The sequence below is a fragment of the Natator depressus genome, chromosome 18 (genome assembly GCF_965152275.1).
Source record: "Natator depressus isolate rNatDep1 chromosome 18, rNatDep2.hap1, whole genome shotgun sequence".
Taxonomy (NCBI): Eukaryota; Metazoa; Chordata; order Testudines; family Cheloniidae; genus Natator; species Natator depressus.
In genome coordinates this window covers 23,603,434-23,617,500 of record NC_134251.1, presented here as the reverse complement: position 1 = coordinate 23,617,500, position 14,067 = coordinate 23,603,434, and the positions used below count along the sequence as shown (strand labels likewise).

The window sequence follows — 14,067 nt, the reverse complement described above, 5'->3', positions numbered from 1 at the left end:
GTAATAGTGTCTGACCAGGAACAATGACTGGAAGCTACTCGCCCCAGTACGCTAACAGCAGCCCAAAAGGGGAACATCGGCCGGAAATAATGTACACAGGTGATCTCACCTGTGGTTAGAGCAAGTGGGCTGCTATGACCCACTCCCAAACAGCCAAATGAAAAGCTTGTTGGCTTGAACACTGAGAGACTCAAACACTGGCTTGGTTGTGGAGCACGTCACAAACCAGTTGAAAAACTTCTAGGTCACTCAGCGTGTTTTTCAGTGCAAACGATTTGATTATCTTAAAAGACAATAGGTTTTCTGTTGCGATCCTCCATATACTTGGAGTGCCAAAGATCCTTTGTTCATTACTAGGCATGAATTCTTAAGACACCCCCCGGCCCAGGTTGCCACACTCCCCTGGCAGGCTCAGGCTGAGGGACCCAGCGGCGGCTCGGGCCGGGCACAGACTCGGGAGCTCAGCCCGGCCAGCAGCACCCCCGCTCTCCGGGCTCCCACAGACTCACTCTACACCGGCGCCTGCGAAGTGCTGCAAGAGAACCCGGATACGGACCGGCGGGAGCAGCCGGTACCGACCATGACAATGGGAGGGCAGCGGGATACACGGAATACTATAGTCAAGTCAAAGCCGGCGCCCCGCCCCCTTTGAGGGAGTGCACGCCATCTCAGTAGCCAATCAGAGATGATGTCACAACACTCTCGGAGTCCATTGGCTACCAGTGAGTAACCCGGGCGGTGGCCCAATAGGAGGTGCTAATCAGTGGCTGGGGGGCCGGTTGTCCTAGCAATAACCAAGGCCATTGGACTTTCGGGGGCGGGGCCTATGGCGCTAAGGCCGTGACCCCTCCTCCAATAACCCTTTGGGGAAGATCCGACCGACGTGACGTCAGGTCAGGCACGACCAACAGGAGGGGGTGGATTCCCCCCTCCCCCAGCACCGGGCGGTCTCCGGGACAGGCGCGCCCTGCTGCCCCTCCTCCGCCCATACCGGCCGCCGCAGGGCGTGTGTTTGGCTGGTGTGGCCCCGCCAGCTGTGCGCAGCGCCCCAGGGGCAATCGGGGCAGCCTTCCCGCGGGGCACGCAGCACCTGCTGTCCGGAGTAATAAGGAGGCACAAGCACAGTTTGTCTGAGTCGCTTTTATTGCAGCGTCCAGCGGGCCTCGTACGGATTGGTGCCTCTTCCCCGGCAGACGCCAGCCCCTCTCCACCGGCTGATCGAGCCGCACCAGAGATCCCGCACTGCGGAGCTAGGGCCCCCTCACGCGCTCAGCACCAACGGCTGCTGCTCCTCAGCCATCTCCTCGTTGGCTGGAATCTCATATATGACACACAGGGAGGAAAACAAGCAGCCAATGAAAGACACGAGGCTGGCAAAATACATCACCCCGTTAGCGCTGCCCACCATGGAAGTTATGGGTCCCATCACTATAGAAACAAGAAGCTGAGCTAGGAAATACTGGCAGCTCAGAAGAGAGATATCCACGCCCATCCCCCTCTTGGTACCATCGATAGTCGATCCTGCGAACTGTTCAAAGGGAAAGAAAACCATATGAGAACTAGAGAGTAGTTTAGCAAACCAGAGCAAAATATGCAAATTGTTAACATGGTAAAACAATATGCTAAATGCAAACCTGCAAGATGAGACTTTCAATAATTAACATCCATATGCAGCATTCACTACATTTAATAGAGGAGGACACATTGATTTCCCAAACCTAGCAGAGTAAGGAATTACTGTCCCCAGTAGTTGCTGAATTTACACCAGTATTGTTGAGAATGTAGTAGTGGTTTGTAGCAGTGGTTTTCAACCTTTTTTCATCTGAGGACCCCTAAATTTTTTCCAATAGAGGTGTGGACCCCTTTGGAAATCTTAGGATCTGCAGACCCTCACGGGTCCAAGGACCAGAAGTTGAAAACCACTGGTTTGAGGGTTAGCACTAGGGCTGTCAAGCGATTAAAAAAATTAATCGCGATGAGCTGTTAATAATAGAATACCATTTACTTAAATATTTTTTGATGTTTTCTACATTTTCCAATATATTTCAGTTACAACACAGAATATAAAGCGTACAGTTCTAGTTTATATTTATTTTTATTACAAATATTTGCACTGTAAAAAACAAGACAGTATTTTTCAATTCACCTAATACAGTGCAATCTCTTTATCATGAAAGTTGAACTTACAAACGTAGAATTATGTAAAAAAAACCCTGCATTCAAAAATAAAACAAGGTAAAACTTTAAAACCTACAAGTCCACTTAGTCCTACTTCTTGTTCAGCCAATTGCTCAGACAAACAAATTTGTTTATATTTGCAGAAGATAATGCTGCCTGCTTCTTGTTTACAATGTCACCTGAAAGAGAGAACAGGCATTTGCATGTCACTGTTGTAGCCAGCGTCACAAGACATTTACATGCCAGATGCGCTAAAGATTCATATGTCCCTTCATGCTTCAACCACCATTCCCAGAGGATATGTGTCCGTGCTGATGACGGGTTCTGCTCGATAATGATCCAAAGCAGTGTGCACCGATGCATGTTCATTTACATCATCTGAGTCAGATACCACCGGCAGAAGGTTCATTTTCTTTTTTGGTGGTTTGGGTTCTGTAGTTTCTGCATCAGAGTGTTGCTCTTTTAAGACTTCTGAAAGCATGTTCCACACTTCATCCCTCTCAAATTTTGGAAGGCACTTCAGATTCTTAAGTCTTGGGTTGAGTGCTGTAGCTATCTTTAGAACTTTCACATTGGTATCTTGTTTGCATTTTGTCAAATTTGCAGTGAAAGTTTTCTTAAAACAAACAACATGTGCTGGGTCATCATCTGAGACTGCTATAACTTGAAATATATGGCAGAATGTGGGTAAAACAGAGCAGGAGACATATAATTCTCCCCCCAAGAAGTTCAGTCACAAATTTAATTAATGCATTATTTTTTTAACGAGCATCATCATCATGGAAATACATCCTCTGGAACGATGGCCGAAGCATGAAGAGGCATATGAATCTTTAGCGCATCTGGCATATAAATATCTTGCGATGCCAGCTACAACAGTGACATGCGAACACCTGTTCTCACTTTCAGGTGAAGTTGTAATTAAGAAGTGGGCAGCATTATCTCCTGTAAATGTAAACAAACTTGTTTCTCTTAGCATTTGGCTGAACAAGAAGTAGGACTGAGTGGACATGTAGGCTCTAAAGTTTTACGTTGTTTTGTTTTTGAGTGCAGTTATGTAATAAAACACCCTACATTTGTAAGTTGCACTTTCATGATAAAGGGATTGCACTACAGTACTTGTATGAGGTGAATTGAAAAATACTATTTCTGTTACTTTTACAGTGCAAATATTGGTAATAAAAATAATATAAAGTGTGCACTGTACACTTTGTATGCTGTGTTATAATTGAAATTGATATATTTGAAAATGTAGAAAAACATCCAGAATATTTAATAAATTTCAATTGTTATTCTATTGTTTTACAGTGTGATTAATCACAATTAATTTTTTGAGTTCATCGCGTGACTTAACTGTGATTAATTGACAGCCCTAATTAGCAAACTAATCTCTTCTCTGGACTATTCCCTTAATGCTGGACCACCAAGGCAATGCCATAGGAAAAAGCAGTTGTGCATAAAGGAAACAGCTCAGCAGAAAGGCAAATGATCTTCTCTACCTTTTGAAACTCCAATATTTCCTGAATTTGTCTGCTGGGGAATCTTTTCTCCCCTTAATACAAGTATATACCATTAATGCTACTAAAAGTTGTTTCTTTCTGGTCAACATCAATTGGAGAATAGAATTCTTAATGTGATAAATCTTCCATTGGAAATTCTGAATGTGAGGTTGATCCTGCTACCACAGAAAAGTGGTATAAAAGTCCCACTGATACCAATAGGAGTAAGATTTGGCCCAATATGTACAGCCAAACACTTACTAGCTAAACAACAGAAGGATAAATACACGACTATTCCAACAGACACTTCTAGCCCATTAACTAGAACAGTGACTGATAATGTTAATACTCGTTACTTGAAATCCATTCACCAGTAACAAGCAGAAATCCACTCACCAGTGGGAGGGAGCTACAGCCATCCATTTTTTGCAGATTTTAAGCCTTCATTTAATAAAACTAGCTTTTAACACTTGCAGTGGAGAAAATAACTTCCACATGTAAACTGATGCATTTGCTATCTTCCTGAACCTGCAAATCAACAGCTCCAGTGTCTCTGCTACCATTCCTATCTTTTCTAACAAGCAGTAGAATTAAATTAATAAGACTGGTCTGTTTTCACTGATGTTATGCAGAACCCTGTACTCACAAAGAAGCTACCATAATCATGTCATTTTTGCTCTACAGATGCTTAGGAAAGCTATGAATTTTCTGATAGGTCTCTGGTCAATATTAACAAGGTTTGAAATACTTAATATAATAATAATAGGAATATATAAAAAAGAAACAAGATTTACAATTTACAATGTATAAAAAGCTAATTTAATTCCAGTTACCCCGGAATCTGAATTTGACAATTGCCTTAGCAGATGATGCCAATAAACACAGGTTTTGTGACGTCTCAGTTACCATTGTATATAGTGACCCATGTTTTACTCGGTTATCGTTTAAGTGTAAATGGGGAAACAAAAGAATTTAACAGTGGGATTCTAAAAGAACAAAATAGCTATTTTTGCGTAAAATAATTTAAATTGTGAAATTGTCTAATGTCCTTATTTAATACTACATTCTGCTTGAGTTAATGCAAGATGCCGATTTCCCCCCTTTCCTTAAATTTTTGCATCTTTTTCTACATCATGTTTGCATCTTTATTTACAAGCTAAGAATTTTGGAAAAATATTTGTATCCAAAGAGGTGAATACAGGCGTGTGCTGTTCAGTTAACGTCACTTGTAAAATTAATGCAGGAGAAAGTTTACTGAGATTAAATTCCATCTGTTTGAGAGTATTTGACACAAGGATTTGTATGAGCTTTAATTGGGTAGGTCTGTTTATCGAGTGTGCAAGTGGTTCCAAGACATGTCAATACAACTAAATAAGGCCTGATTCTACAAAGAGTTACACCTGGCATAGAGTTTCTCCCAATGGAGCTCCATTACTTTAGTGCTTTGTGATCCCGTATGCCTGCATACAATCCTTTGTGCAACCAGGGTCTAATAATTTAGGGCCAATTTGTGGCTTTTGCCACAAGCCCTGAGGAAGAGGCAATGCATTGTTGTCTGCCACAGAAGCACACAACAATCTTGCCAACTCTCACAATTTTACTGGGAGTCTTGTGGCAAAAAGTGTTTCCCAAGCTCCTGGAGTGATATTACTATGTGAGAATCTGAGCTGTTGTATATAGATAAAGGAAGTTTCTAGCCCTCATGGTTGTGGAGAAAATCTTGAAAATGTGATCCTAGTGTATCCTAGAGTCTAAAAACCCAGAAGGCAAATAGAAATCATCACAAATTAATTATTTTTTTAAAAAACATGATTTTAAAGCCAATCTTATGATTTTTGTTTTAAATGTTTGGGGTTGGAAATGCTGAAGCCAGGAAACTGATTGTGACTCAGAGAATCATAATTTGGGTATCCCCTTGTTCTAGGGGAGGAAATAATCTGTGCTAGCACTACAGATAGTACAGATTACTTTCCTGGCACATCAGTTCACTTGGCAAGCGTATTGGAGGACATTTCATATCCAAGGTTCTCTTTACTCCCTGTCCTGGCCCATCACATGTGCAGGGGAAAAGAGAAAGTAGCAGCCCTGTAGAAACTGCTTTCCTCCCTGTTATGTGAGGAGCCAGGACTCCTTACATTGTCTATCCCCTGTATGAGCATGCGGCAAGGGTCACAATCGGGCAAATATAGTTCATGTAGAATATTGTATAGCATCACAATAATGTTAGGGTTATACAGTTAAGCACTCAAAAGTCAGCAAATGTCAATGTTAAAATTTCAGCCATTGTTCAAAAGCTATCAGGCATGTACAAGCTACTATTTTCAAACCCTCACAACTTGGTAACAAGGCAAATGGTTTTCACAAGGATACTGTAAGACACCTCTCCTTCCTCACAGCTCTTACCTACCAAATTTCCTATTTTGCCTCCAGACATTGCTAAAACTGTTCATAGAAAACTTACATATTTTAGATTTTTTTTAAATAATAGGTCCCCCCCCCCATTCTCAAAAATGAACTGCTTTTGTGCAGACAATAGAACAAGTTTATCCTTGGGCAGAAATTAGACTTGGAAAAATTCACCCTTAATCATGCAAATTTGAGAAGTATGAGTAACTGAAAAGTGATTTATGATGGAAATCCTTAGGCAACCTTGTTGACAGCTGTAGTAAGTGCTCCAGCAGTAATGAAGTTTGCCTGAGATTTAGGGTTGCCATTCAGCCAGTGTATATCACCTGCATGAACAGTATTTCTGTTGAGACATGGTATTTCCCTTTTGCTGTATAGTGCTGGGGTGTCCTAAAACATTTTTAGAGATTCCTTAGCCCAGATCCACAAAAGGGATTTAGGTGTTGTGATGCTCCTAACTTTTAGGCACCTAGAAAGTCACAGGAACATCACTGTGGTCCACAAAGCCTGAGTTGGGCACCCAGCCTCCTACACAACGAATGGGGAGAGACATAGAAGCAATCAACAAAGCCAGCCCTGCTAGGCAGGGAGCCACCTAAGCTAGCCAATGGGAGATGTCTATGAGAAGGATGCATGCCAAGCCCTGAATCACTCTTGATGTTTGGTGCCTAAGTCTGGTCTGTAGGAAGGCACCTATCTCTGTTTGTGATTAATTAATCAGGGGAAGATAGGCATTCAGCTGTCTAGATTGAATGCGGGGGCCCAATCCAATAGTTGGCCTCTCAGCACACCTACTTTTGCGAGGAAAAATTTAATTTAAGCCTGCATGCGAGTTCACACAAAACAGCCCAAGAAGGCGCTTCCTTATAACCTTTAGCTGATCAGTTAAGGTACTAACCCAGGATGTGCTTTGGATTTTGGAGGATAGGATTCAAATTTAAAATGATCTGGACAAACAGGAGAAATGATCTGAAATAAACAGGATGAAATTCAATGAGGACAAATGCAAAGTACTCCATTTAGGAAAGAACAATCAGTTGCACACATACAAAATGGGAAATGACTGCCCAGGAAGGAGTACTGCAGAAAGAGATCTGGGGTGTCATAGTGGCTCGTAAGGTAAATATGAGTCAACAGTGTAACACTTGCAAAAACAGTGAACATCATTCTATGATGTATTAGCAGGTGTGTTGTAAGCAAGACATGAGAAGTAATTCTTCCACTCTACTCCATGCTAATAAGGCCTCAACTGGAGTATTGTGTTCAGTTCTGGGTGCCACATTACAGGAAAGATGTGGACAAATTGGGGAAAGTCCAGAGAAGAGCAACAAAAAGGATTAAAGGTCTAGAAAACATGACGTATGAGGGAAGATTGAAAAAAATGGGTTTGTTTAGTCTGGAGAAGAGAAGACTGAGAGAGGGGACATGATAACAGTTTTCAAGTACATAAAAGGTTGTTACAAGGAGGAGAGGGGAAAATTGTTCTCATTAACCTTTGAGGATAGGGCAAGAAGTAATGGGCTTAAATTACAGCAAGGGAGGTTTAGGTAGGACATTAGGAAAAAATTCCTAATTGTTAGGGTAGTTAAGCACTGAAATAAATTCCTTAGGGAAGTTGTGGAATCTCCATCATTGTAGGTTTTTAAGAGCAGGTTAGACAAACACCTGTCAGGAATGGTCTAATTATTATGTAGTCCTGCAATGAGTGCAGAAGACTGGACTAGATTACTTCTCAAGGTCCTTTCCAGTCCTATACGTCTATGATTCTACCTGAAGGGGAGAATGGACTTGAACAGGGAGTTGCCACAGTCCTAACCACTAAGCTATAGAGTCATTCTAACTCTTTCTCAGTCCAATTAATATTTAATTATTCAATCATTTAATTAAAGTGGGCCAACTTCAAAAGGAGATACTGAGGGAGCCCCATGTCAGAATATCCTATAGCACATTGTTCAAACCTCTTCTCATCAGACAGAGGGGGATTTGAAGGGTGGGTCTTCCACATCCTGCGTAAATACCCTAACCACTAGGCTAAAAGTTAGAATGGAGGTTGTCCTCCTCTCCTTCCCCCAGCTGTTTTGAGTGAACTCACATGTGGGGCCTGATCCAGTAGGTGTACTAAGAGTCTGCCTACCAGATCGGGCCCCACACATGACTTACGCACTCTAATACCCATCTTCTTCAGTTTGTGACTCATTCCAGAGCATAGGCAGGAGACATGCACCTGGACACCAAGAGTGATGCCGCAGTGTGCATGCTCAGTAGCAGAAACACAGGCACCTATGGAACTCTTACTGCCAAAACTTATGCAACAAGCAAGTTTAGGTACTACAGAGTTAGGCGGCAGCTGAGTAGGAGGTTGTGAATCACAACTGTGCCTAAAAAGGGGACTCAGGCACCTAAAAACAGGATTAGGTGCATATGTACCTTCTTTGATCCCACCTTTAGTTCTCGCTCAGTCTTGACTGCTTGTGGTATTTCTAGCTCATCCATCCCCCTGTGCTCAGTGTGGCTTTGGAAATTCAATGTTGATAAGTAATGAATGCATATTAGAAAAATAATCCCAACTATACATACAAAATGATGGAATCTAAATTAGCTGTTACCGCTTGAGAGAGATCTTGATGTCATCGCGGATAGTTCTCTGAAAACATCTGCTGAATGTGCAGTGGCAGTCAAAAAAGCTAACAATATTAGGAACCATTAGGAAAGGGATAAATAATAAGACAGAAAATATCTTAATGCCACTATATAAATCCATGGTACGTCCACACCTTGAATACTGTGTGCAGTTCTGGTTGCCCCATCCCAAAAAAGATGTATTAGAACTGGAAAAAGTACTGAGAAGGGCAACCAAAATTATTAAGGGTACAGAACAGCTTTCAGAAGAGGAGAGATTAAAAAGTCTGGGACTGTTCAGCATGGAAAAAAGACAACTAAGGCGGGGATATGATAGAGGTCTGTAAAATCATAAGTGGTGAGGAGAAAATGAATAAGGAAATGTTATTTATCCCTTCACATAACACAAGACCTAGGGTTACCCAATGAAATTAATAGGCAGCAAGTTTAAAACAAACATAAGGAAGTACTTCACACAACGAATCAATAACCTGTGGAACTCAGTGCTAAGCAATGTTCTGAAGGCCAAAAGTATAACTGGGTTAAAAAAAGCATTAGATAAGTTCATGGAGGATAGGTCCATCAGTGGTTGCTAGCCAAGATGGTCATGGATGCAACCCCATGCTCTGGGTGTCCCAAATTCTCTGACTGCCAGAAACTGGGACTGGACAACAGAGGATGGATCACTCAGTGATTGCCCTGTTCTGTTCATTCCTTCTGCAGCATCTGGCATCGGCCACTGTTGGAAGACAGGATACTGGGCTGGATGGACCATTGGTCTGACCCAGTATAGCTATTCTTATGTTCTTATGCTTCCTTATCAGATTCTGCCAAACGTGAGTATAGGACCATTAATAGTGTCCTGGCCAGCACAGACTGAGCTATGAAAAAATAACTTAAAATAAATATTCAGCTTCTCAGCAATATGCAGCAGAGGGCAAGGGAGAAGGAAAAAGAAGTAAGGATTAGAGGGGCTGGGAAGGGGAGGAGGGCAAAGGAAAATCAATAGAGATGAAGAAGATTCAGTTCCCTTTCTACCCGTGGCTGGCCACATAGTAGAAAGAGATTTTTAAACAAGTTAATTCTAACTGATTGTATGTGCAGCAGAAAAAGAAAAGGAGCAAAAAATTCTAGTTGAACATGATCTGTCTTGGCAGAAGTTTGTCTTAGCTGTGGGTAGTGTAGAAACTTCTGCACTTTATGTTTTAAAAACATGTAATAGTAGGAAACTTACCTTTTTACTCTGGTAGTAATCACACAACAGAGAATAAGGGAGGGTGCAGAGCGTTGAAAACAAAATACCATAAGTTATGCATAAAGATAAAACCACATAGATATTTCTGGAGAGTGTAGCCAGGCCTGTACCAAGTCCAAAAGCAAGGTATGCTATGAAATACAGGGTGCGAATACTGAAGTATTCTTCCAGCTTTTCTAGTGCAGCTGTAAAATAGAATTTAAGAGAATAAATTGCACAGAAACATATAAACAGATTCTGTTTATTTTTTTAACTTTCTGCTGTGACTACATCCTAGTTGCCCTGGTCTTTAACCTTCTCAAAGCATTAGAATTATTGGTTTATTTAATTATGGGAAATAACTTTCCACAAACAATAAAGGGAACTTGTGAGATATTATATTTCTTTTTCTTAATCTGATGTCATAATTTTTACTTTTGCCAATTGTTTTGAAGTATACTTTAATGCAAATACTTGTAAAGTTAACATATGTGATACTGTATAAGGTTGGAGTGATCAGCTTCTGGTACTGTCAGCCTTTCAGGTCATGCAGAATAAGATCTTTCATACAGAGCATGTTAAGAAGGTAATTATGAACTGAAGAATGGCCTGTCTATCCTTCCTTTACCCACATTAAGGCTTTTTAGGTGTACATCCCCATGTTTTCTGAACCCTCTCTATTATTAATCTATGGTTTATGGATACAACTTTAACAGGACTATGAATGAAATGTAAGATCTTTAGTGGAGAAATGATTGATAAATAAGGGCCAGATTCTGCCATCTTTCTTCATGTTGAGTAATGCCTTACTTTGCAAGTAGTCCTGTTGAAATCAGTGGCACTTCTTGTGGGGTAAGGTGCTATCACTCCTCAGTTTGAAAAAGGTTGGCAGAATTGGGCTTTAAGAGATTATTTGAGAGGAATTAGTATCATGAATAGCACTTCATTGGAAATGTTTTATGTTGGACTATATCTGTTTGTAATAAGTGATGTACAGATCAATGCTCTTATTTAATGGGACTGAGCATACAGGAAAGCTGTCCCAAAGCGTGCTTGACTTTCCAAGCATGTGAGTAACCAAAAAGTATACATATTTCACATGGTAAGTAATTTATAGGGCTAGATTACCTTTACTCAATGTCACAGGGTGGGCAGGCCCCTTTAAGGAAGTATGGACACCGCACCACCTGTGCCTGGTTTTCCCCTGATGCGTGGGACAGAAATGGTAGATGAAACCTTGACCACAGGGAGCATGTAAACAAGGTGAGATCACAGGCCTAGGATCAGATGAATACAGATTGAAGTTTACCTGCTTTTTAAAAAAAAAAGGGGGGGGAGGGTGCCTAGTCTTAGTTTAGGTGAGATTCAAGTTCAGGATATGATCTGGAGGGGAGTTCTCCCCATAGCTAGGTGGAAAGTCTGCGAGAGAACCCTAGAAAGAACAGAAAATACTGGGAAATTTTCTGAGGGCTATAAGGACAGTGGGAGCCTTGGGAAGGGCAGATGGACTGATTTGTGAAATCCTGCTAGCTAGGGAAGGACTGATTGGGCTGTGGGTGGGACAGTAAAAAGGTTTATTTTGGCTAAACAAAGCAAACCCCAAGAGGGGAAACATTAACTGAATCACCTATTGTGCAATGGCTGAATAGCTCTGGGCACAGGAAAGGAAACTGTGATATAGTACTGTATCAAGAGTGGTGAGAGAGTGCCCTGTGACTCATATCAATTAGTATCCTACACCAAATAGTCCTATTGACTTAAATGATATTACATGTGGTGTAACATACTGCTGATTGTGAGAAAAGGATATCCAGCATATCCCATAGGAAATATGAAAGATCATTCACTAACAGTCTTAGGTAGGAAAGCATAATTACCTCCATTTTACAGAGGGGGTACTGAGACACACCAAGATTAAATGATGTGCCCAAAGATTACAGAGTAAATTAGGCGCAGAACCAGGATTGGAATACAGAATTGCCTGTCTTCCAGTCCTGTGCAAAATCGCTAGATCACACTGCCTCCCAAGTATGGACAATATGAAAATTAATTGTCTTTGCTGATTCAAGCCTGCTGATCTGCCAGTATTGCCAAGTCGGGCAATAATGTAGCACTTTGCACATGTAAGACACCATATTAGTACTAGATATTATTAGCCAATATTACTCTAAAGTATGTGTTCTCATGGGTGAATTGAGAACATGTAATATGTGACTTTTAGACTGAAGACAAGAGGATAAACATGAGTGTATTAAAAGAAACCAGTCTATATTCCTGCTTGCTTGTATATCTGTGGTAATGCAGAAGTGGCAAATCTTTACAAATTTCTAATTCTTCTTTCATAGTCATAGGGGTTTGGAACTGCACATTTCTTGAAGGACTGCTACTTCTAGAACAAAATAAGTTGTCCTGTGGAAAAAAATGAATATATCTTAGGGATACTGTATGTTTTCTTCTCAGTGTGTACATGTAGCAGGGTGGCCACCCGCTCTTGCCCTGAAGGACTGAAAAGTCAGCCCTTTGAGAGGGCTGTGGGCTAGAAGCTGGGCTGATTGGGGAAATAGCTGCAGCTGGGCCATGCCCCAATCAGGGCCCAACTGGCCCTTACAAAGGCTGGGAGCCAGAAACTCAGGCAGTCTCTCTCTGGCTAGAGAGAGATAGATAGGCCTGGTTGCAGGGGAACTCACCTGGGGACCTAGTGTAAGGTAGGGTTGGGGAAAGGCCTCAGGAGCTGGGAAGCCCTAGGCCAGCAACTCCCCAGGCTGCGGGGTCTGGTCCTAGGCCCTTATAGGTATTGGGGTTGCAAAGGGGTAGTCTGAGGGTGGGTAAGGGCAGCCAGTCCAAATCCCTTGTTGCCTGTGATGATTGGCTTTTACACTGCAGTCTGCCCCAGGGTGTGGGGGCTTAATGGTAACTGGCAGTAGCCATGACTGAGGTGATGTGGGGATAGTGGGTGAGGGTTCCTAAGGAGTGGGGGTACTGCCAGGGGGCAGCACCCAAGGCAAGGGCACCGGACATGGGGGCCAGTGGTAAGGTGGATCACTGGCCTGTGGAGGGTGCTCTGGGCTGGAAATTGAGCTAATTCCCAAGGATGACCAGTAGGAGGTGCTACTGGGTGAGTCCGAATGCTTGCAGTATGCATAACTTGTGCAGTGTTAGTATTTGCCAAAAAAACAGAATTCTACCCAGAAGAGGCTGCCTGTCAGTGGTGAGTGAAGGAACTGCACAATGGTTGCCTGAACTTGCAAAGACGTTACACTCAACTTGATACCATTTCTATTTGTCTCTGTCTGTAACACAATAACCTTTGAATGCTACAACTATTCAATTTCAAAATTTCAGTAAACATTCAAGGCATCAAGGGCCAGAATACTATTGGATTTTTGGAAAATCAGGAAGCTGAAAGGTGGGAAATGGGGGCCCCATGAAGCCTTACCAGCTCTTTAGTACAGCCATAATTTTAAACTCCTCTGCAATTGTTTTAGCTCAAACAACTGGTTGATAGTACCCATTAATGTCTTCCAGCATAACAGTAGTCCTGACTCATCTCTGTCTGTCCTACCAATACACTGAATCATATAAACGTAGAGCTGGAAGGGACCGCAAGAGGTCATCTAGTTCACCCCCCTATGCTGAGGCAGAACCAAGCAATCATACACCATCTCTGAGAGGTGTTTGTCTAACATGTCCTTAAAAACCTCTAATGATAGGGATTCCACACCTTCCTTAGTAACTTATTCCAGTACTTAACTATCCTTTATAGTTAAAAAGGTTTTACTAATATCTACCCTAAATCTCCCTTGCTGCAGATTTAACTGATTACATTTCTTGTTCTACCTTCAATGGACATTGAGAACAATTTACCGCCATCCTCTTTACATATTTGAAGACTATTATTAGGTTTCCCCCTCAGTCCTACATAAAGTACTCCTGTTAATGCACCCCGGAATTATATTAGCCTATTTCACAACTGCACCACACAGTTGGCTCATATTAAACTTGTGACCCACTATAACTCCCATTCCTTTTCTGCAGCACTGCTGCCTAGACAGTTATTCCCAATTTTATATTTGTGCATTTGACATTTCTTTCCTAAGTGCAGTAGGTTGCACTTGTTTTAATGAATTTCAT

At 41.8% G+C, this 14,067-nt stretch overlaps 1 protein-coding gene across 4 annotated transcripts in view; it reads right to left on the bottom strand.

Annotated features, from left to right (window-relative positions):
• Nucleotides 1-1,133: 1,133 nt before the first annotated feature.
• The window catches only part of SLC45A1 (solute carrier family 45 member 1), a 30,588-nt gene continuing 17,654 nt past the window's right edge, over nt 1,134-14,067 (bottom strand). For all 4 annotated transcript variants that reach the window (XM_074975344.1, XM_074975345.1, XM_074975346.1 and 1 more), the window contains 2 exons: nt 9,937-10,142; nt 1,134-1,528 (listed from right to left, as the gene is read on the bottom strand). In XM_074975344.1, the coding sequence (XP_074831445.1) occupies nt 1,262-1,528; nt 9,937-10,142 (473 nt within the window). In that variant the 3' untranslated portion in view covers nt 1,134-1,261. The remainder of the gene's footprint in view (nt 1,529-9,936; nt 10,143-14,067) is intronic.